The sequence below is a fragment of the Pezoporus occidentalis genome, unplaced genomic scaffold, assembly GCF_034315485.1.
Source record: "Pezoporus occidentalis ecotype Australia unplaced genomic scaffold, CSIRO_AGI_Poc_V1 ctg54, whole genome shotgun sequence".
Taxonomy (NCBI): Eukaryota; Metazoa; Chordata; class Aves; order Psittaciformes; family Psittacidae; genus Pezoporus; species Pezoporus occidentalis.
The window spans coordinates 485,821-506,857 of record NW_026915877.1 but is presented as its reverse complement, the minus strand read 5'-3'; the positions used below and the strand labels follow the sequence as shown (position 1 = coordinate 506,857).

Here is a 21,037-nt window from a genome sequence, read left to right as displayed (position 1 = left end):
CAGTAGCCTATGGGGGGCACTCAAGTACTGCAAACAGAACCTTCTCCTCTCGATCTAGTCGGATTTTGCTGCGACGGAATGGGGCAGACCCTGGGGCACATTTTCACATTACCTTTTATATAGAGAACAAAGTGGGTAAAATAAACTAAAACATTTTTTGTCGCAGCCTTACTATTCCCCGATGAAAGACAAAATGATATTAAAAGGTGAATTTAAATGACATTCAGAGCCTGATTATGCTAAAAGCGTGAAAGCATTGCATAGACTGTGGAGCTTGTCTGCATTTTTTAAATCCTAAATGAGGTTCCTTGTCCATTATGTTTCAATGCTAGAAAAAAATTATTATTTGTCTGCTGAGTTTTTGGGATTATTTTAAACTTAATGACATTCACATGTTCTGATTTTATAGAGCAAAACAATTATTTATTCAAATTATTTCAATCCCCCCCCCAAGCAAATGTTGCCTACTGTTGTAGTCATGGCTGTTTGCCACAGCAGTCATTGGGACTGCTACCGTAAAGCCTTTATCTGATGGCAAAAGCCTTATACCAGGTGTTCCCTTATTTGATCTGTTTTTTATGATTAATCAGATTTAACTGAAAACCAGAATGAAAATCCTGCTATAGCACCTGGCTGCCATAACACAATAATTTGCTTTGAAGTGGGGGGGGGAGGCTCATTTAATCTTTGAAGTGCTGTTGTGCAGAGCCATAAGTTTTCATTCCAACAGATTCTGGAGGAAAAGACTGTAAAATTGAATATAATAGCTGTTGGCAGGATAATTTTGCAAACATCTCAAACTGGTAAATACTACTAATTTCTCCTAAAGGAAATGTTAAAAGAAGTTTGAATAGTAAACAGGAGCTCTCATGCCTGGCCAGCAGCACTGATGCCGCTGCAATGCAATAGGGCTGGGACAGAGGTTGCTATGATGCACTGGTAGCTGTAGGGCTAAACAGCATCTAAGCTTCTCTGAAGAAGAAAAGGTTGTTCCAGAAGAAAAGCATTCATATAGACTTCTATAATGCATGTTTCCAACATTTATCAAGAATGGTAAATTTTGTCTGTTTATAACACTGATGGATCAAGCAATGTGGAGGCATCTTTGGGATGGAAAGGAAGCACTTCCCTTGGGAAAAGCATCTATAATGTTGAGACAGATCTCACTAGGTTTATCCTGGTGCCATATTTAGAAGGAAAAAAAAAACAACAAAAAAAAAAGAGATAGATGAATCTGTATGCTTTACTTCACAATACTGGCATAATGAAATTGAAAATTTCATAAATTAGTTGCATTGGGATCTAAAATGCGTGAATGTTATAATCTACGGAATTAACAAAAAGTTATTACTGGTAGGATGGGTTACTTCTGCTAGCCCTTGGTAGTACTGTAGAGGTACTCAGGTGTCCAAATCCCAATCATTTCAGTAATTGGACCTTCAGGACTAATGATGTAGAACAAATTTGTATTTACCTTTAAGGATGCGCTCACAGGTATCTGTACGATGAACTCAAGGTGTCCACTGTCTTGGAAAATCACTTTTTATTAAACAAAGGTAATTTTTTTTATGGTACCTGCAGCTACAGATCATATTTATGGATGAACAAGTACTTCAAACTGGTTAATATGTTACATGGTTTGGAGACAAACTTTACCATGGGAGGTTGAAATAGATTTAAACAGATATTTTTCTCTCTTTTTTCTACTTTTTCTTAGCATCGGCCATAAACATTATTTTTTTTGGACAAAGAATTTCCACTTCACTTACTGGAAATAAATTTAATCTGTTGCTGAACACTGGTGCAACACCTCTGAGTACACAAGGATGCCAGGTAAGGAAGTTGGCCTGTTTTATATAAGCAACTTAATTTATTGGGTAATAAAATGATTTGAAAGTTTCTTTTGAAAGGAATTTTTTTTTTAACTTTTTCCTCAAAATTGTCCTTTAAACAGACTTCAAAAGGTGATGGGATCTTTTCTGTTCTAATAACTTTTATGAACCTATTTTTATGAGAAACAAACCTTGCAATCAGCATTAAGATCTCTCATTTATGTCTTTGCTAAAGCATATCCAGTTAACTGTGAAATGTCACTTCTCCCAGGCAGATGTCTGGGTACCAGAAGCCGGTGTTCGGCTGCCTTGTCTTTAACAGACTCGCATCAGTTCGCTGCATTTCACTTGATCTGGCATATGGCCCACTACCATCTCTCAAGCATTTGAAAGCAAAATGATATAATGGAATTTCTTTACAATAGTCGGAAGATGGAGATTAGGAACAAATCAAGATGACGCTTTCCAGGTTTAAGACTTTGGGTTTTTCTTATTCCATTTATTGCTGCACTTGTGTGGCAGGTCTTCCCATAGATTCATTTTCATGTGTTTTCTAATTCCTTCCAATTTATATATTAAAACCATGCCAGAACATCTCAAATGCCAGGCAACAATTTCCACCCATGGCACTTGGTATGCAAATATACACGTTACAGCTCACACATGAAGAATTTTTCCAGCAGCTGTTGAAGATGTACATTCAGAAAGTCTTTAATAATGAAGCCACTGTTGCACTGCAGTAATGAAAAATTCCTTTAGGGATGTTTTCTCCAGTAGGGACAGCTTGTAATGCAAAACTCTGAATTCTGGTAGGATGGGTTCTTTTTTTTTTAATCTTTGGTCTTTCTTCCCTTCTCGCTCCTCTCGAATACTTTATTCTTTCTGCTCCTGTGTCAGCTGCTGCCTGGCAACTTTTCTATGTCTGATTGGACAGGGCAGGGCACCCTGACTGCCTTCAGACAGGCTGCCAGCACCATCCCCTAGCAACTCGGCTAGGCGCCTGCGATGTTCTCCAAACGACTGCCCACATCGCCAACAACATCCATACCTACCACACCACATCTGCAGCATCAGAATCGTTGATGCCATCGTCCCTACCTGCCCATTCACCTTCTCAAAGGGCATGGCTGATATACAGTAAATAAGTAATGGCATAACTCAGTTTTCAGTGAGGCAATGGAAGTAGTTTCATAGTGACTAAAGTCAGAATTATCTTTGGCTGATAATTAACATTCCTGTGTTGTGCTACATCAGCAAGTACAAATGATTGGTTCTACTTTGTTTAATTTATCTCAATAAGAGATTTCATAATATTCTATAGCTTGATGAATTCATTTATTTAACCTGTCAGTGTTAATAACTCTGATTAGGAGGAAGAAGTTATAAAGCACTGTAGGAGCAACAGATCTCTAACATCAGTTTTAACTTTGATTTTTCTGTCCAGCATGTTCTTCACTCTAGTCTCCTATATAATTAACTTTTTTGGCTGTAGCAAGGAAAAGACATTTCTACATGCTCAATTCCCCTCTGTCTCTCTCCTCTGTATTTGTTCTCAGTTCAACTCCCCGGTGTTTCTGGTTAATTTTTTTTTCAAATGGAAGTGGCTGGAGACTTCAATAAATATTTGAAAACTGGTCTGGTTCCCAATCTGTGTATCAGCCACTAGTCCTGCATTAGTCTCTGTGTTCACCTATCATGCAGAAATCTAAATGAAGTTGTGTGCAGACAAACAACAGCAGGGAGGCTGGAATCACAGAAACTGTATACAGCTAAAATCTCCATTTTTTGTATGTTTTCTCAGGTCTGAGGTACAGGAAAAGCATGTTATACAGCAGGTGATTTCTTTAAGTGTTTGAATTATACGCATACATAGTGGCTTAAATTTTCTCTCTGGTCCCTTTAGCGAATGTTTTTAGGTTTATTCATAGAAGATACATGTTAAATCTTTCATACAGATCTCCGTGCTGCTTTATTTTATTTTGAGGTGTAAGGGTAATATGAGAATGCCAGTTACTCTTATGTATTTTTATTGTACTGCTGAAGTCATTCCATCCCATCATATAGAGATGTCCTACCATCCCACCACTTGATAGTGAGTGATGTTTAACGGAAATGCAGCCGAGAGTGATTTATCAAAGGTCAACTTTTATTTGTTCAACAGCTTGTATTTTAAAACCAGGCTTCTAGGATAATTATTGCCTCATAGCACTATCTTAAAGCAAGCTACATTTTTAGGCAGCAATTTGACAAATGAATACTTACAGGTAATTGCATTTTTATTCATAATTCTGGCTGTATACTCTGTATTGACACTTTCTGTCCCGTAAACAAGGAGGCCATTGACTTTTATTATGAATATTATTTCAATATTTTAATAAGTGTATGTGCGTATGTGATATGCAGTATTGAAAGAAAGATCAATTAATTCTTCAAAGACTCTCATAAATGTTAATGTTTAAAATGGGCAGTAAATTGCATTGTATCATTAAAGGCAATTATTCAAGAAGAATAGAAAAACTGTTGTTAAATAAGTATGGAATGAGAAAAGGGAGCAAATTAGAAATAAAGCATCAGATGGTTGAAAAGAAGTTGAGGTGCTTTTGTGAAAAGGTGGAAAAGGGCAGCATGCCAATTAAGTGATAATGTTTGGGGGAAAAGCATAACCACCCGTAACCTTGCAGACCTTGCAGCTTCTGTAGGAGATGCAAGAAGTCAAGATGAAAGAAGGCTATTCTGTAAAGACAGTTCCATATCCCAGGAATACAAGGACAGCACGTTCACTTGCAAATATGTGTTTCTTTATACCATGTGACAGTACTGGCATGTGGGAAATATCACTGATTTGAGCTGGAGTTCCTCACAACTTGGTATTCCCCATTTTTCCTTCCCACATGATCTCATTTGGCTCTAATATCTACATACTTTCATACCTGAAATGTAAAAGGTTGCTAAAATAAAATTGTAATTAATACATAAGAGCCATATAGGTGGCTCTGGTGGTTTACAGAAGGAAGCAAAGCGATCTCATCGGTATATGCACGTGCATGACCTCATTTTGGTTATGAAAGGAACCGATTTCCAAGACCATGGTCACTGCCAGATTTTTTCATCTGAGTTCAGACCTGCTCATTTCTGTATCAGCAAAAGTTTTCTACACTGGGATCTGTAATTCTGCTCAGTTACAGCTGCGTAAATACTTATTTAGTGTAGGGGAATTACATAGCCTTTAAAGAAAGTAGATAAATGTAGAATTGGATCCAACTGGATTTTAATCCTCAGCTGTAAACTGTATACAGTAATAAAGTTAACAGCAACCCCCTGAGTTCTGCCAGGCCCTGGGACCAGGAATGGACAATTGCGTTCTTGGGAAAGTGTATCCTGGGGTCCTTCCCCTTTTCAGCAGAAATAGTTAAATATTTCATATTTCTCCTAGGTTGTGTGTTACTCTGCCCTTCAGCACTGCCTGGTCTTTCTGCCCCTGAAGCCTCTTGGCTGTACTGCTTCATATAAAAGGTATTTAGGTTTTGTGTTGGGGAATATAAACATGAAGTTAGAAGGACTGAGGCTTTACCCTTGAAAAGTAAAGGTCTCAGCAGCTGATTTTAGCACCTTGCTGTCTTTGGAGGAAACTCGTATCTGAGGATGATGTAAAAGCTTTATTACCTTTCATCTGTTAAAAGGCCTAGTTTTAAAAAAGCCCATGTACGTGAAAATGTGATAAGCAAACCCTTCCTGTGTTCTGTGGCACATACAAGGTAATACTCCTACATAAAATTAAACTTACACACGAAGCAGGTACCAAGCATGAGGTGTGAGCTCGTGGCCTGCGGAGAAGTACCTCAGGAAGCACCGTTAACTGAAGCCAAGCGTTCCTGAGCTGCTTTGGATGCCAACTTTGTGTTTACAGACATCTGTAGCAGTCTCACGGCACTTTAATCCCAGCAGTTTAATGAAGCACGAGGGTTTGTGGTGGTGCTTTTTAAAGCTATTCCAATTTCTGCTGACTCACCGCCGTGCCACCCGCGCCTCGCGGCCGTTTGTCTTTGGGAATTTAGAAAAATTACCTCAAAAACTGCTAAAAAAGAACCCCAGCGACTCGGGACAAAAGGGACCAGCACGCGGCCCCCGCTCCCGCGCGCGCACACCGGCTTCGCGCCTGGCGCTCCGCGGCCGCGGTACGGGGGGCGGGCCGGCGGCGGGAGGGGTGGGGCTCGGGGCGGTGCGGGGCGGAGAGCGGCGATGCGGGCCGCCGGCGCCCCGCGCTGCCCGCTCGCTGCGAGAGGCGAGCCCAGCCGCACTCCGTGTTGAAAAGTGACGGCGCAGCGGCGGCTCCCGCAGAGGCTCCGCGCTCGCGGCCGGTCGGAGGGTGGGCAGGTTTGCTCTTGCCCCCCCCGCGGTCGCCGCGATGTCCGCTCTCCTCTTGGCCCTGGCGATGCTCTGGGGATTACCGCCCGTCGCCGAGGCGCTTGCAGCGGGAGCCCGCGGAGGTAAGGCGCGTCCGTGGTGAGGCGCGCAGCAGGGCGCCGGGGCTCACCATTGCGCGATGCCCGCTGAACTTTCCGCCGCTGTCGGCTTCTCCCCGGGAAGTTTTTACCCCACGGCTCTTTGCGCGCCTCCCTGCCCCTCCGCGCTGCGCGGCCGCTGCAAACTTCGGTGCCGGCAGCACCGCGCTAGGCTGGAACAGGGATGGGGCGAGCCCCAGGGCGGCGACAAGTGAACGGGGACAGGTTTTTTGGTGGAGGGGTGTGCCCCGCGGTGATCGGCTTGAAGGCACAGGCTCCTACATAGCGCTTCGCTGCGAGGAGTTAATTAGTTGCGGGGTCTGGCCCGTCCGTGGGGTCCCCGTTACGAGCGGGAGCGGTGCCAGCTCCCGGGGCTGGGTACCGCGGGCACGGCCGGCGCCCGCAGCCCTCCCGAGCGCTGGGAAAGTTCCTTCTTCTAATCCAGCGAAGTTGCCGCGAGCTTGATACCTGGGCTTGTATTTCGGCAGCGGGTCCCTGCCGGGCTCGGGGGCAGCGGTGGGGAAGAAAGAGCTCAAGAGCCCTTAGCCCAGGTGCGGGAAATTTCCGAAGTTGCAACTCTTTTTTTTTTTTTTTTCCTTGCCTTTTTTTTTTTTTTTTTTTTTTAAATTCTTTCCTTGGAAGTCGTCTGTGATCAGAGGGTAGCTGGTGGTCCTCCTGCCGGACTTGATCTCAAGGTTTCTTGTCGCATTTTGTACGCTTCCCAGTCCTTTCTCATTTTCCTTGGAAGTGTTTAAATCGAAGATTTTCTAAGTACAGACTAAGCTCTGCTTCTGCCCAGCTCAGGTGCAGGCACGGCAGCGTGCTGCTCTGACTCAGGCTTTCCTACCGCTGTAGAAAACGCTGCTAACCAGAAAATAGTCTGTCGACTTGTTTGCAGCCCTTCAGCTTTAAAACTGCCTGGTCTCATGAATGAGACTGCTCTGAATACTTATACCCAGTCTGCGAGGATTTAGCTAATTTTAAGTAGAAATAAAACTCTAAAGCATTGATTTCTCACCTTTACACATCCAGCTCCTCTCCATCACGTACACACTACCTACTAAATTGTTTACTAACTGCCTACAACTCGTTTGGGCGAGTGTGGATTCCTCTAGGTAGTCAGTCAGTCTTGGATATAGATCTTTGCTTCATTCGAACTACCAAACCTCTCTGGTCCCTTTCCCACCTATCTGTCAAAATTACATAAGAGATCCATGCTTTAAAAATGAGAAGTAACTGCTTAGCAAAGAGAGGTATAGCTGCAGCATCACAAACTTGCGCGTTTAAAACGCTGCATCGTAAGGTACAAGGATATTGCAAAGAAATGAGGGTAGTATTCCATATAATAGCAACTGAACAACCAGATAGGAAAGGGTCTTAGGATATCTTTCAGTTTTATGAAGGGTACATATGCTTTTACTTTGGTACATGAAGATTCGTGTTTGTGCTAGTGCTTGTTTGATGGAAAATATTTCAAGAACTTTCCATGGTGTTCACAAAATAGATTACATTACAGCAGCTGTAGCATGCATCTGATCTTATGAATAAAAATCAAACTTTCAAACGATTAGTGGAAATGTTCTGGAAACTGATTTGTCACTCAGTCTTTCTTGATGGAGATAGGAAGGTGCCAATTATTCACAAATATTAATTTCTGGTATTTAAATTTTGCTTCATTTTCCCTTTGTTTTGTCTTCATAGTTACCTTGTTCTGATGTAGTGTTTCACAAAAAAAAAAAAAAGCTGTCAGCTTACATTAAAATCAATCCCATCTTAAAAGGTGACATCCTTGTAAATCATACCAGACCAAAAAGTGGGATAAATCAAATTTACTTACAATCAACTAACTCATCATACCATAATGTCATGCCTTATCAAAACCCAGTGGAGTACAAATTAGGACTTAAAAGGCATTTTGTTTAAAAAATGTCAAGTAGTTTCAACCTGAAAGGGATTTAGGATGAGGCAGCCAGCAAGAGAATTACATTTGGACATCAGATAAACTTTATGATACACTTCAAAAATTATTGACCATACCAAGCTGATTTTCCTGTACAGGAGGAAATTCGGAGTCACTGGAGCATGTTCAGCTTAATGTATGTGAAAGGCACTGAAATTTGGAATGCACTGAGGCTCACCATTGGTAATATGAGAATTGGGAAAATGTCATGGGTTGCGTTAATAGCAGTGTTGTGGTAGCCATGGTAATATAAAATATTAGTGAGGTGCTGTAGGGAAAGGTAACACCTTCTATTAGAACAGTGGACAACATCGGGGGGGGGGGGGGGAAGAAAGTTGGGGGGCACCTCTTACCTAAACCTTTTTTCTATGTTTGAAATACAGAGAGAATCTTCCAGTCTCTCAGGTCTGTCCTGAGCCAGGTTACAAGTCTTAATTATGTTGTGTGTGTATATATATATATATATATATAATTGGGAGGAGAAAATGATATGGAGCTAGGGTGTTGGAAATGAATGGAAAAAAGAAGTGAGGAGAAGGGAATCCAGACAGGAGGTTGACAGGTAAGGGAGAAGTTCTGCAGTTGAGGTTGTACAATTTAAGCCGTAGAGAGGTATGATCTCCTTATGCTTCACTCAGTCTCTTCCTGAAGTATCTCATGGACCCAGATTCTCTAGCAGTTATCCTGTGAAGGTGTTGCAACTCTTGGAATAAATGAATTTTAGAAGCCTGAAAAAGACCTTGCTGACATCTTACGGAACTGAGAAGACTGCACTTGTTACCTGCTCTTCCTAAAGGCATGCAGGGAACTTCGCAGGTCCCATCTCTGCCTCCTGGGTGCTCTTGAGCTGAAGGTGCTCTGTAGCTCTGGTGGGTGAATTTCCTTCCCACAGCTCTCTCCACCCTTGCAGCTTCACCTTGGCTTCATGCCTAGGCTCCTCCACCACCTTTTTTTTTCTCTCTTTTTTTTTTTTTTTTGGTTGTTTTTTTTTTTTTTGTTATACTTGTTTGGCTTTTGTGTTTCTGCTGCTGCAGAACAGAATTACATGAGTTCAGTGTGCTGACTGGCATGATTGCCTAGAGATTGTCCAAATTGCATAGGTGCCCCAGATAACAGAGCTTGATTTAGATAATCTTTACAAATGTGTGGTGGTGTCAGTGAAATGTGTACCACAGTGCTCTTGAGTGCATTGCTCATTATTAATTGACTTACGGTCTGTGGTGAAGCTGTGGGTTTGTTTGCGTTTGGTGGCAGATCAGTGGTGTTGGCAGCACTGAAGTGCTAACTTGCTAATGTGTGGTTTTAGTGTTCTGGACCTGTTGTTTAGGTGCTGGTGTGGTGAAGCAGCTAGCCAGCAAAGTCTTGCAAGGCATCCTCCTATAAAGTAGACTTTATACTGAATGGGAAAATGTCAGGTAAAGCAAAACTCCAGTTCCCTAACAATGGAATTGCATATTAATTTTTTTTTTTTTTTTTTTACTTTTAAGCTGTTGTAAAGGAGGAAATCTATTTTTTATTTTTTTTAAGGAACATTACTCCCTCTAGAGTCACAAATGCTTCCAAAACTTCTTTTTTTCTACTTAGCAGGGAATTTATAGTTTTCACCGTGTCCCTTGACCATATTTAAGTGAAGGCTGGAAACAAATTATGTTTAAATGGAATTTTCAGGTTTAAGGTTCAGCTAATGTGACTTTGGATTACTCACCCTGGTAGCAGGAACACAAACCAGGTGAAATAAATGTCTCTTTGTGATGACTGCTGATGGCCTTCAGTCCCTGGTAAGATGTCACAGCAGGCAACAGTGCCTCCACTATAAGGCTTTACAACTATCTTGTTATTGTAGTTTAGTGCTTGAAACTGGGTGTACCAAGCACTGCTCTACTTCACCAGGCTGAGCTCCAGCTTGGCCATCTGTTGGAAAGTAATCTCAAAAAAAAAAAAGCAAGCTGTTTCAGTGCTATACTTACGGAAGTATATGTTCTTGTACTTAAGTTATGTCTTGAACCTACATAATAAGTATTAGTATCTTGCATGCAAAGTCGCTTCCAAGGTCATAGTGACATTGCCATTTATTTATTCAAAATAATAATATTGCTTAAGCTATCACTGGAGAGGTAAGACTATGGATTAGGGTAAAAATATACTGAGGAATTTAGGACAATACTTAGAAGGATGTCTGATAGGAAGTAATTAAAGACAGAAATTGTGGGGAGATGTCCACAGATGCAGTTTCAGTGACTGGTTTTACAGGCAATTGATGATGCATAGATGTCCTCTGAGTATGTGATTACATGCACAAAATCCTGATGCTTCTGGAATCTGAGCAAAATGTATTTGTGGTTTTCTGTGAACTGACTTGCACATTCCTTCTTACCCAGATTGTTACTTTAAGTTCAGTGGTTTTGGAGAGCTTTAGAGTATAATGAAAAGTGGTGTAGAAACATACAAACTCGTTAAAAGGGTAAAATGCATTTTCAAAACTGGGTGTTTGATGTAAAAGGTTTGTAGACTTGTTTTGTCTCAAACCTTTTTACTAAGTTCTAGAGTTTCTGCCGATATTCCTGCAGGTTGCAGTAGCTGTCCTCCAAAGACTTAGAGAAAAGCTCTTGCTTCACACAGTGTTTCTGTTGAAGTGTTACATGACTGCCGTACCTAAATTCGAACATATGTCATACCTTTGAGGTTCATATGGACCCAAATCGTTCCTCATTTAAAGAAAGTGGCAAAACTCACACTGACTTCAGTCTGCAGCTTGGAAGTGCTGTTCCTCTAGTGCCTCATTACAAGTCCTTTTATCTGGTGTTTGCAGTGAAAGAAAATAGGTTTCTCTTTATTGTATTGACTCTAAAGGATGTATGTAATTTTAATTTGTGAATTTAGAATTCTGGCTATCTGTAGAAATGCTAGTAATTTAGATAGTAGGACATTGTTTTTGTTGAAATAGCATACTTTGAATCCCAGGATGTTGTTGCTTTTGCCTGGTTCATATGCATAAATCTTTTCTTTAATTGCATTTGAAGGAACAAGACTATTAAAGAAAAAAATATTTTGAGAATTCTTTTTAATTGCACTTAGCCGAAACATTCTTAATGATGAAGAAGAAAATATCAGAGCTTGGCTATTTTTATGCAAGCCATAGAGACTATCGAGTCTGTATTTAGTGTGAGTTTGGGCTAAGTGTACATATTGTAGAACTAGGTTCTAAATTTGTAAGTCAATTAAGGTCTAATTGGTTTTAAAAAATTAGTCAAATGACTGTGCACCTTCTGTCCAACCCACTAGTTTGGTTTTCAATTAAATTAGTTAGAATTTAAGGGAAAAGACACGTCTATTGAAAAGAGATTTGTAAAATATTTGTAAATTTAGCTGTATTCTAGCTAGCGAGTCTGTTGACCATAATGCACAAAATTTCCAGAAGCATCAGAACTTCCTAGTGCTGTGAAGCAGAATCTTAATTTTTAGGTAGTTGGTAAAATGAAATAACCAGGACTTATTACTGTAAAATCAGCCATCCAATGCAGCTGTGATCCTGCTGAAAAGGGTGCCTTTCCTTTGAGCATGTGAGGATACTCCAGAGCCTCTGTGGGCTGGGCAAGAGCCTTTTCCTGTAGGTTACAGGCTGTGCGCAAGCAGGATTGGACCTCGGTAATGGAATTCCAATAAAACTCATTCAGTGCCTTTTAACTAGATTTAATGGGAACTGGGAAGGATCATTAGAGAGGCAAACACATGCTTTTGCCAGTAATATGTTCACTATATTATTAATCTGATTGAATTTGTGAGATCCTCATAGCAGGAGTAGGATCTTTATATGTACCTGGAAAGTGTTATGTGGGTGTATTATGTTTTGTTATTATATATATCTTTGCATCCCAAGCAGTATGTAAATACAGGATTAGAATTAGGCTTTATGTGGTGTTTATGAGCCCTACCAATCCAAGGATAGAATTGGATGCTCAAAAGAAGGTTGTATGTCATTAGCAACCATGTTCTTATTGACTGTTTTGCAATAAATCACATTGGTGTATTAAAAACAGAACATTGCAGTACATAGAATCTACTAATAAGTAATAGGTCTTTTTAATGATGATGTAATGCCAGTCTGGAAGTAAGGTAAAGTTTGAGATTTTTATTTCTGTTCAGCTAGAAATACAGTCTAATTCTATGATGTGGAAAACCAGATGACAGTATTACAAGTTCTAGATATGGTATGTTGAATTCAAAATGTGTTTTCAACACCTGCTGGATATTCCTGAACACCTCATGTGCTGCATCCCACGAAATGATGTTGCCTTCCAGAGGAGCCAAACTGTTGAAACTCGGCATTACTGAAGAAATAAGAGGAAGTGTCCTGTCAAGGAGGCACTTCCATTAACGTACATACTCTCACAAAAATACCCATGTGACTTTCATATAATGCTTTATGATTTTAATTTGCTTTATGATTTTAATTTGCCTACGTGCAAACTAGCAAAAATACTCATCAGCAGTTTAAAAAATACGATTCCGATATTGTCAAATAGTTTGGCCTGCTAATGAGTCTATTAGCACTAATTATTTTATTAGCTAGTTATTCTAATAGCACACTATTCTCGGAGGCTCTGACATGGTGAAGAAGGTTTCCACCTCCCTTAACATGCAAGGAAGTGTTTTTCCTCATAGTTTTTCTGAATAATTCTAAGGTACTGGAAGTACTACCGTGCTACAAGTTCTGATATATCCTTGTTCCAATGAGCCTTTTCAGAGAAACACCGTAGTATTTTTTAGTTATAAAAATACAAGTAGAAAGAAGTTACACTAATACAAAAAGATAATGAAAAGTCACAGTAATTTTCTAGATGAAAGATAGGTTTCCCCAAAACGCCTGCCTCTTTTTGCTTGCAAATACTGTGAAGATGAGAGAGCAAAGCAAGATCATAGCTAGTTGGATGCTCTTTTGCATATGCAAACACACACTGATTTACCCAAAGTATATTGGTATTTGTGTAAAACTGTGTGCTTATGGAATGAAAGTATGTCATTTGCCAGTGAGACTCTTTTCTTCTCTGGAGAAGAACAGTTTTTATTTGTGTTTTACTGTGCTAACAAACTGATTACAAACCTGAATCAACAGCACTGAAGTCAGTAGATTCTTTGTGTCCTTGGTGGTAGTATGATCAGGCTACATGTAAGTGTGTGGGAACTTTGGAAAAATTTATTAAAATGGTCTAAAAATATTAAAGTCTTAGAGGACCTTTAATTAAATTATAGTCTGCATTGTCATATGGTTTTCCTGCAGGAAGTACATATTTCTTGCAATCTTTTTGTTTCAGTTTTATCTGGGTTCCTTAAACAGAGCCCTCTCTTATTTTTCCCACATCTAATTTTAACATGTATGAATCAAAGTTGTTATTACTTTTCATTTCTCAGTTTGTAATAATCCTCTAGAATATGTAACTGCATAATCTATTTATTTTTAATAAGAAATTATTAATTTTATAATTTATGTAAAAACACTTTTTGCAAGAGACCATGAGGTTGGAAAACCAGATCAATATGCAAAGGTGTGTATAGTCTACTCCTTGGAAGTCATTAGGCTAGTTAAACCTAGTTCTGTGTAATACAGGCAGAGCTACTAGGTGAAGTGCTACGCTTTGCATCATGAAAAATTTGTCTTGGTTATGGTGATGTGGAAAGAATGACAAGGTGATACTTTTTCATGCAGCATGTCAGTTCCCTATGAACCTTTGTGGACTTACCCAGGGATGAGAACACTTGACTTCCGTTTGAGTCCTATCTCAAAGTAGCTTTTTCTTCCAGCAGTATTTCATAAGGCATAACTAGGGATGGGTCAAACCTGTATGCTCTCAAGTAGTGATAATCATGTATTGCCTGGAGGGGAACTGGCCTGTCTTCCAGGTTCATCAGAAACGTTTTCTTTAAAATGCACTTATGTAACTATATCAGAGTTGTTTTTATAGGGATGTTTGTGGACAGTGGAGTTAGGGACTGGAAGCAAGGGAAAGAGGCTGCAAAACTGAATTAATTCCTTTTAGGTCCCATGTTATAAGCAAGTCGTTTATTCTTACATTCAGATTATAGAAAGAACAGTGAACAGTGAATATTTCCTTCATGGTAGTGTCTTAATATTAATATAGTAGTCTTAGGTAAAACACTCAAAGCTGCAATATTAAACCATATACAGGGAGACAGAGCAAGTTGAGACTACAGAAGTGTGAAAACTAAAGCACTGTCCCCAGCTCCCATCTTGGTGGGTTGAATTACCTTTATGCCTTAGATAGAATCAGAGCATGACTGTGTTGGAGCAAGAAGGTATTTTGCAGGCAGTGTCTTGGGGTCTAACCTGAGCTCCAGCAGTTAATGGTATGGGGCTGCTGTTAGCCACTTCTATGAGAATGTGCTGCAGGTATATATATATGCATGTATATAAAACTTTGGATATGTAGGGAGAGCTGTGACAGGTACTATTGCTAAGTACAGCAAATAAGTACAAAATCTTATGCCCTGACTCAAGTGGCCCATTATCACATTTCTTCAAATTGGAGCAAGCTATTCATGTCAGCGTGTATGTCCAGATCCGTCTGAAAGAATTCCTCAGCTTGCACTCGCTACATTAGATTTCTTTCTCTGGGTTTCGCATGGCTGTGACTTGAACAGAGTTGACAGTATACAATATTACCTATTTACTCTGTAGATTATACTTCTCTGGAGAATTGGTGTCAGCTAATCTGCCACTTATATGTTTTCAGAGACCTGCAAACTGCATCTCCAGTAATATTGCAGGAGAGTGTCAGGTCTAGGTTTCTGTGATTTTCTTATTTCCCCCAGATTTGTAGGCATGTACGCCCACGTTTCCAGCCTTTGTTATTTTCTTTGTCTTGTGAATAGTTTCCTTTCTGCGTAGAAGTGCTGCCTGTCAGTGCCCAATTTTGGACACTCTTAGGGTGGTAAGAAGTTTAAAGCAGATGGTTGTCAACAAATTATGACAAAATTCTGAAATATTGCTCGAGTACAAACTGTGAGGCTTAGTATTTAAGCACATTTGAGCATATAAAACCTGCTTAAATTTCTAATGCCATTGCTACCTTTGCTGTGGGATATTCTTGGTACAATTCATACTTTATGTGATAACATTTGTTTCTTTTACTGAAAACAGCAGAACTCTAACCAGCTAGCAGTATTCAGTAATGAGTAAAACACTATGAACCATGTTTATGATTTTGTCAGAACCGTTAAATGCTCCTCAGTGAAGCTGCACTGATTTACAGTGGCCTGTCTTCTCACAGTAATATAATGCTGTGTCAAAAATGCCTTGCAAGAAGTTGTAATACAGCTAAACTTGATGATTGCCATTCTGCCGTTGACTGGTGCTCCAAAGACAACCAGTAAAAGACTGGAATTCAGGAGAACTTTAAGTGGCTGTGAATCTCAGGAATATAACTACAAGCATTTGCATAAAATAACTACTAAAGAGCTAGTGGGTATGGCAAAACTCGGATTCTGCATTGCATTTGCAAATTCAGCCACTCAAAGTGATTTAAGTGCATTATAAAAGGCTGTTTGTGTCTATGAAAAGCGTGATACAAATATGCAGATTTGAGAGTATCTTCTACAAGTTTATATATCTTAATGAAAAATGTCAGAACTTAATGGATCATCAGTCTGTTTAGCCCCACAGTAGCCAGTTTTACTTCTTTTTTGTTTTCTAACACACATATTTCTAGCACAGCATATCCTTGGTAGCCCTAGGAATAAATTAACACTGCAGAGCGCTTGCTCTTGTAGCCAGCCAATGACTCTTTTTCTGTTTGTTTTTTTTTTGTTTGTTTGTTTGTTTGTTTTTGGGGGGCAGAAGTACCTCTCTGCTAAGGATGGTCATCCTAGAGTGGTAACCACAGCCTGATTGTGTATACATTTTTATTAAAAAGAAAAATAATCCCTTTATGTATCATTCTGTTTGCTATTCTGTTTTGTGTTGAGTGGGGAAGTTTCCTCACGTAAGTGAAAGTCTTTGGATGTTTGTCTTTCATGTGACACCTGAGAAGCATGGCTTCTGGCCATGGGCTTAGTGCTCCTGCTGTGGGCAAGCAGAGTTGGAATTTTACTTGTTTGCTTCTGATTTCACATTGGCACTTTGAATAGGAATATTTTTTTTTCTTCTATCAAATTTACAAAAGCTCATGCCTGGGAAAGATTCTTCAAAATAGCTTCAGGTGACCAGGTGCTGCAGAGTTTATCAGACAGTAACAACATTTGAGGATGCAGGTGCTTCATGAATGCTGCTTTCATTTGGGATTGCAGTCTCAGGGAAACAAACAGACCAGAAGTGAATGACAGGAAGGATTACTGGTTAGATTACAAAGTTGTTTTATTTAGCAGTGACCAAGAAAAACCATGTCCAGTACAAAGAAACCCTAGCAGTTTCCACAGTGCTTCTGAACCAGAAAGAGCTTGTATTGATAAATAGATGAAGAGATAAACAGTAACATTTGGCTTGTGCAAGTACTGTCTTTTATAAGCCATGGGGAAATCAACCTCCTTTTCTCTTTCCTGAAGATACAGGAGCTTCCTTGAAGCACTTGCTTTTAGGGGTGAATGTATTAGTGAAGAAGTCATGGGTGAGAAAGATCTAATTTTTATAGAAATGAATAGTAACACACTTTGGGACTAAAGATCTGCATGGGTGTATTTTAGATTCACTTGCCTTATTCTTGGCTTCAACTTTAATTCTTGCCTTTTTTTTTTTCCTTTTCCCCACTGATAAATAACTGAAGGTTTAAAGCAGCTCATCCCACTAGGAATTGCTGCCACTGTAAGGAAAAAGAAAATCAGTAGTAGTGCAGTGATGTTTTAATAACACAAAGTAATCCCCTTGTACTTCAGTAATAAAGTTGCATGAGCTGCAGTTAGCTTTCTTGTTGCCATCTTACTATTGACACTTTTCTGTCAAGAAGATGAAGAATGAAACCTAAGTCTGTTTTCTCTTACGTTAAATATACTCTGCACAGCTTTTGTGAAATACAAAGCATATGGACTTTGAAGATAATGTTTGCATTTAGGACTTGTGGGTAAATCTGTGAACTTTATGCTGTGGAAATCGTTGCCCTTTAAAGCAATTGGTTATATTTAATATAAGCACATCCCTCAAAACTATATCTTGTAGAGTACTCTAATCTTTATAGCTCTTGTTTTTTGGGGGCAGGTGTGTGTAACTGCTGGTACAAATTGAGTTTTCACAATAGGTCAGTTTGAATGCGTAGTTAGACATAGAATTTTTAAAGAGAAATCGGTTAGCGTTTAAAACCAACAGACAAAACCAAAACCCTGGCAAACTAAGCTGGAGAACTTTACAGCTGTGGGCTGAGATTGTATAATAACATAGTCCAAAAGCTCATTGATATTGATCTTAATTATCTTGATAATGTGAACATTGGTTCTAATTAGAAGAGGGAATTAAAAGCAGGCTAATATGTTCTTGGATGTCAAAGTCTGATGGAGCACAAGTCAACCCAAATGGTATCCCTCAAAAGCAAAGTAGGAGGTATGTGTATGAATTTCATTACCTGGTAACAATATGCATACCCATACCTGGAGGAAAAAACACCACTTAAAACATGTACATGAGCCCACTAGATCAGTAGGGCTCATATACTTTCCAAGTTCAGGCCTTCTGCCTTCCTGTTGCAGGCTTTTCTGAGGGAGTGGCTGGGGCAATATACTTTTTAAAGGAAAATGCATGAACAGCTGGGATTAAGTAAAGCATGGCAGGAAACATTAGAGTTGGGCTTCTGCCCGTGCTGGTGGTAGAACAGGACTGCTCATGGGCACGATCTTCAAGTTTATTGCACGAGTGAGGTAGGCATACGGAACAGGCTTAGTTCTTAGAACAAAGATAAGTGTGTTTAAATGCATTCTTAGGAAAAAAAAAAAAGAAGCGTGTTTAGGTCAATTTTAAGGGTTAGAGAGGGGGGAAGAAAGTATCTCCCCTTTTTTTCCTTCTTTCTTGGTCCTTAGAAGCCCTACGATTGACAAATAATCTGATCTGAGACACAGGAATGCATTCTGTGCCAAAGTGGTATGCTGGTAATGCTGTTCCTGCAGTCAGGGTGCACCTCTGTGATATGCCCAGCTGTGCCATATTCTGGCTCTTGCCTGGGGCAGGTGCCTACTTTTCAGACCTCTTTCCTTGTCACCTGCCAGGTGACCATCTTTGTGTTGACTTTGAACCAAATGAAGAGTAAAACAGGGAGGGGAAAGGTGATTAGACCTTGAGCATGGTAATACAGCCCTTTGAGCTGAGGTTACTCTTTTTTCCATGCTCCCATCAGGTGGGTAATGCTAAATCTTAACCCTAACCCTTAAGTTTTTATAGCAGAGATTTGAAAAAGACTGGCCAGTAATAGCCCAGGCAAGAGAAAGCGTGTCTCAGGAAAAGCAAAAATATTGCTGAAAAAGGAAACCCCAAGTGATTTCCTTCCCTGAGTGTGCTCACAGCTGGGCTCTGCCCCGTATGAAGGAACAAAAGGAAAAGCTCCATCAATATCCCTCTTATTAAATTGGCACAGCTAATATATTGTGCTAAAATATGTTCATCATGCTGTTTAAAACAACCAGGTTAAAAATCTACTGGCAATAAATGAAGACTTACTGTTTTTGGTGTCGTTGGGGCACCTAATACAGCTTTGGAATACTAACTGGAATTTGTGAAAGGGGAAAAACAAATGTCCCTTTGCCATTTAATTAACTAACTGGCCAATATTTCTCCCTTTTAATTGAAAAATCTGTGAGTTGCAACTGGCTTCAAACACACTCTTGTGCAATTCTGCCAACAGCAAATAAGCACATTAAAATACAGAAAGCCTGTACAGCTTCACATGTACCTGATAAAATCATACCTTGTGGAGGTGGTTTCTTGTAACAAACCAGAATATAATAACTGCATTTTGTAATTAAAAGGAAGTAATTAGAAAAAGAAATAGTATTTATTTTATAAACATAGCAGGAATATATTCTGGTAAGTATGTCTGTGTGGGACAGCTACGAGATTAGTGAAAATATGAGCAGTTTTCTTCTTTTAAAATTAAGAATTTAATTTAAGAATACTGCCAGCCCAATGTAAGTAACTTATTTTATGCAAGTCGCACTGCACAGACACTTTTATTACTTATTCCCTCTATTGTTATTCGAAGTGACACTGTAAGCTGTGATCAAAATACAGGAGCTGCAGGTCTTAAAAATTTTACAGGAGTTCGAATCAAGTTTGTGGGTTAAAGCCTCACAAGATTTAATGAAGAAAAGAAAATAGTGTCTTTTTGAAGAACTAATTTAAATTTAGACTTTCATATAATATGTTAAGCAATCTTGAGTTAGAACAGTGTAAACTGTGAGCCCTGACTCTTTCTGGGATGCCTAGAAGTTTAAACTAGAAATTTGTGTGCTTTATTGGTGGTGGTGGTCATTCTCCCCGATTCCCTTGGGAGTGCTGATCCATGGGCTCCCAGGCTGCTGCAGCTGTTTGGGAGCTGTTAGCATAAAAGAGAAATTCAGTATTTTTCACTCAAGGTCACATCGCTGACATCAAATGAATAGCTTAGGTTTTAGATTATTGTGCTGCCAACAGCATTTTATGGGCACAGGTTATGTAAAGTCCACGTTTTTGGTAATATCTACCAAAAAAATCTAAGCCTGCCTGGTGACACATCAGTAACAGGTCACATGCATCATCATCACATGCACATCAAAACATCCTGTGTTTTTGGAAGATTGAGACCAGGCTTAGAAGAGTTTAAAAGGCAACTAAAAGAAACCTAAACCTGAATTAACTTCAATATCTCTCACAACTGCTGGAGCTTTTGCAGTCCCTCTGTTCAGGCTTCCAGCAGTAGCGCTCAGGTTGAAAGGTTAATGACTCATTTACTAAGCAATGCAGTTTTCTTTCATTTTTCATTTACTGTTTTCTGTACTCCTTTAAAAACTGAAAGGGCCTTCCAAAATGTATTGTACTTAGGCATTATTGCTGTCAATTAAAGTTATTAAATCATAGAGCTTTAAAAAGTGCAATCCAAATATGCAGTAATATATTTGGTTGCTGCTTAGCCACTCTGTTGTAGAAGTGGCAAGTACTGTATCAAGGCAGCTCTGAACACTAGCAGATGTTTCTTTCTAAAGATCAAAACGTTTGCATGAATAACCATTTTGTGGGGGTTCTAGAGGAAAGATGGACACCAAATGAAGAGCCTTAAGAATGGTGGAGTAGAGGAATGGAGCAGATCCAGCTGCCGTATTGGCTGTGGGTTGTGAATTGCTGCAGTAGGAGCTCAGTGCAAGAGCTGGAGAAAATCAGGGTGAGCAGGTGACATGGTGACCCCTTGTTTGTAGGGGTAATAGAAGATAAAAAGAGCCACATCCTGAGCACTAGCTGGGGGGGGGGGGTATGAGGAGAAAAGGAACCACCAATAACTTGCAAGCCGTAGGCCTAAAAGACTGAAATTCTGGTGGAGGTTTCAGGGAGTGAAAGATTACAAGGGTAAAAGCCAAATTTTTCACAGGCATTTGGTACAGTGTTCATGCTCCTTTGTGATTTCCATAACAGTTTTGCTTTTCTGCAAGTCTACTGTACTTTGACTCTTAACTGAATTAAGTTCTATTATAAATGACATCTTTCCAACAGTCAGAATACAGGTTAACACTCCCAAGAGGGGTGCTTTAATGAGGCTGTTGCTATGACAGATCAGCTTCAGGCA

General features: G+C 39.7%; 1 protein-coding gene across 1 annotated transcript in view; it reads left to right on the top strand.

Moving 5' to 3' along the window:
- Window positions 1-6,052: 6,052 nt before the first annotated feature.
- LOC134173667 (low-density lipoprotein receptor-related protein 1B-like) overlaps window positions 6,053-21,037 on the top strand; it is a 499,799-nt gene continuing 484,814 nt past the window's right edge. Inside the window, exon 1 of the mRNA XM_062637935.1 lies at window positions 6,053-6,319. Within this exon, the coding sequence (XP_062493919.1) occupies window positions 6,238-6,319 (82 nt within the window). The 5' untranslated portion in view covers window positions 6,053-6,237. The remainder of the gene's footprint in view (window positions 6,320-21,037) is intronic.